The 3,586-nt window shown below is 38.3% G+C and overlaps 1 protein-coding gene across 1 annotated transcript; it reads right to left on the bottom strand.

Annotated features, from left to right (window-relative positions):
• Positions 1 to 1,795: 1,795 nt before the first annotated feature.
• LOC140879026 (secreted RxLR effector protein 161-like) lies at positions 1,796 to 2,545 on the bottom strand. The gene has a single exon (XM_073282658.1). The coding sequence runs from the start codon at positions 2,543 to 2,545 to the stop codon at positions 1,796 to 1,798; it is 750 nt and encodes a 249-aa protein (XP_073138759.1).
• Positions 2,546 to 3,586: the final 1,041 nt, after the last annotated feature.

Genomic DNA, 3,586 nt, shown 5'->3' with positions numbered 1-3,586 from the left:
GATGGACATCTTGAGGAGTTTTGTAATAAAAAAGTATGATCAATATTTTTGGAAGAAAGGCGTAAGGGTTTGATACAAGATTAACTGCAAAAACATATAAGTTTGCGTTGAGTGTGAGAGTGGCTGCTAATGTTGTACACGTCACTGAAGATTTTGAATTTTGAAAAGTGAAAAGCACGCGGTAAGATAAATATAATATAAATATAATAAATAAAAGGCGGTTGGTTCCAAAGTCCAAGGTCTGCAATCATTCTTGATTGTCTGACATCAAGATTTGTGGCGTTTCGAATACACCGTCAGGTCCAAAAATATGATTTGACGTGTAGGCTTATCAGTGGATAAATGTAATTGATATCGGCCGACTCTTCATCTTCTTTGGGTGCCTATAAATATGAAATAAAGAAATCAGTCGGTCAATCAAAATACATTTATAAGCTATAGAACAGTAAGATGTCGGGCCATGGAGGTGATTTTGCTGAAGATTTCAACGCTGCTTTGACCAGGGTGAGATCTCGCAAATATGAAGATACGGTGTTAGGTCAAGTTGTTGAAGAATGGGAGGCGATTGAGGAGTTGCGTCTCTATCTTTCTACTGTTCATTCATAAGATTTGATGGATTCAGAGAGAGACTATGCTGCCCAGATGTGGCAGTATGAAGAAAAGCTTGGGTCGACTGATCCGGTGAAGATCTTCAGTACTGAGGGCTTGTATCTGCTCTTGCTCTATAAAAAGATTAAAGGACTGGAGGGCATTCAGTCGAAGGACATTGGCTACGTTCGCTCTCCTACCAGAGAGCTTACGTTCTTCATGTTCTCATGGAAGAATGCAGTGGAGAGGGAGATAGTTAAGGCTGTAGCAGCCTTTGAGGCTTTAATGTAACCGATTCCTCCTGTAAAAGCTCCAAGTTAAAGTGAAATAAAAATTATTTTGTGCATTATCTGCTGATTATACGTATAAGTATCGTAGAAGATATCATCATCACGCTGATTCACATAACAGATGTCTCTAGCATTAAAAACGATGTGACCAAAAGAGGTGGATATAGATGATTATGAGTTACAGTTGGGAAAGTCGAGAAAAGATAATAATAATCAGAAGAAGTACGATGCAAATAGTAACTATTTTAATCTTTAAATAAATGCATGGTACACAATTATCAATAAAGTATGCTTATCCAAGGTCTATGCCAATATCTCGTAAAGATTTTCTCGATGGTTCAGTGTAGGTAACTCTTGGCCTACTTGACATTTGGCCTTCTGATTTCCTTGCTTATAAATACGGTGCCTTTGATCAAAAAGGAAAAACATAACTTAGTTCAAAATATAGAGCAAATAGCGATGGATGAGTCTGATTTTGAAAGAAGAAAAGTCTTGTACAGAAGTAGAGTCATAGCAAGGGGCATGCGTATCTGGCTTCTTCTGGAGGGGATACATCGCAACCTGCCGACTGGTTTAGCTCTGATGGATCCAAGAGTTGCTGAGGGCTTGCTGCGATGCAAACTTACCTTGCATACTCAAAGCACTCGAGATGTTCTAAGGCCTTCTGCTGTGAGACTCTTGATGATTTTGGCAGAGAGAGACGAGATGCAGAACATCTGTTTTGAGGATGATGTCTGCAGTGGTCAAGGTTCACTCACTCTCTAGATGATTGAGTGGAGTTGAGAGATGTGGGTCAGGATCTCTGCAGCTTATTACAAGTATAGACGCAGTAGGGGTGAATGTAAAATGCTATATACGCCGAATGTAATGAAATTATTCTAATGAAATGCATTATTCCCCCTAAACTCATGATTGTCTTAACTTAACTCTATTAAACCAAGTACATTATGAAAATAAGAAAACTTAGCGTCCGATAGTGGCTTGGTGAAGATGTCTGCTGCTTGCTGGTCAGTAGATACGTAGATCATCTGAATCTCCTTTTTGAGCACATTTTCTTGTATAAAATGATGTCGCACATCAATGTGCTTTGTCCTTGAATGCATAAATGGATTATGAGTGATTGCAATGACACTAGTGTTGTCGCAAAATATAGGGGCTTCACTTGACTGTATTCCATAGTCTCGAAGCTGTTGTTGTATCCAAAGTATTTGATCACAACAACTGCCAGCTGCTATGTATTCTGCTTCAGCGGTAGAGGTGGCAATTGATGTTTGCTTCTTACTAAACCATGAAATAAGTCTGTCTCCCAGAAATTGACAAGATCCACTAGTAATTTTTCTGTCAATTTTGCAACCTGCATAATCTGCATCTGAATAGCCAACAAGATTAAATTCTGAGTCTTTGGAGTACCAAAGACCCGCATTTGTAGTACCCTTAAGGTATTTAATAATCTTTTTGGCAGCAATATAATGAGATTGTTTAGGTGCTGCTTGAAATCTTGCACAAAGGCATATGGCGAACATAATATCAGGCCTACTAGCAGTGAGATAAAGTAATGAACCTATGAGACCCCGATACATTTTTACCTCAACTGGTGCTCCTGCCTCGTCCTTATCAAGCTTGATGGAAGCACTCATATGAGTGGAGATGGCAGAGCAGTTCTCCATACCAAACTTTTTGATAAGTTCTTTGGTATACTTAGCCTAATTTATGAAGATGCCATTGTCCAGCTGCTTTACTTGTAATCCAAGAAAGAAATTTAATTCTCCCATCATGCTCATCTCAAATTGTTCCTGCATCAACTTAGAAAATTTCTCTCACAAACGAGGATTATTTGATCCAAATATGATATCATCTACATAGATTTGAACAAGTAAGATATGATCTCATTTGACAAATTTAAAGAGAGTTTTATCTACTGTTCCTATGACAAAGTTGTGATCTAATAGAAACTGTGATAATGTGTCATACCAAGCTCGTGGTGCTTGTTTTAGGCCATAAAGAGCTTTATCAAGTTTAAAAACATGATTAGAAGTTGAGGGACTAAAAAAACCTGGTGGTTGCTCAACATATACTTCTTATTGAAGTAGCCCATTGAGTAAAGATGACTTAACATCCATTTGATAGTCTTTAAAGTTTTTGTAAGCAGCATAGGCGAGAAATATCCTGATGGCTTCAAGTCTTGATACTGGAGCGAATGATTCGTCAAAGTCAATAACCTCCTCTTGTCTAAAGCCTTGAGCAACCAATCTGGATTTATTTCTAATCACCGTTCCATCCTCATTTAATTTGTTACGAAACACCCATCTGGTGCCTATGATATTTTGACTTTCCGGTCTAGGAACTAGATTCCAAACTTTGTTTCTCGTGAATTGATTTAGCTCCTCTTGCATTGCTTCAATCCAGCTAGCATCTTGTAATGCTTCATCTATGTGTTTGGGCTCTAGCTGCGAAATGAATGTTTCATGCAATAGTTCATTAATCATTTGATTACGTGTACGGAGAGGGTCAATAGGGTTATCGATGACCAGCTCGGGTGGATGATTTTTACTCCACCGAAGATTTGGTCCAAGGGAATTTGTTCATGTTGGAGTGTCATCCTCATTCCTGACTAGGTTATCAGGTTCAATAACTTCTTCTATGATTCTTTGTTCATAATGATCTTGATCTATTCTTTCTTCATTGGGTTGAACGATCTCTTCTACTGG

This window comes from Henckelia pumila, chromosome 2 (genome assembly GCF_033568475.1).
Source record: "Henckelia pumila isolate YLH828 chromosome 2, ASM3356847v2, whole genome shotgun sequence".
Lineage (NCBI taxonomy): Eukaryota > Viridiplantae > Streptophyta > Magnoliopsida > Lamiales > Gesneriaceae > Henckelia > Henckelia pumila.
The sequence above is the reverse complement of the archived record's forward strand: the minus strand, read 5'-3'. Positions and strand labels throughout refer to the sequence as shown.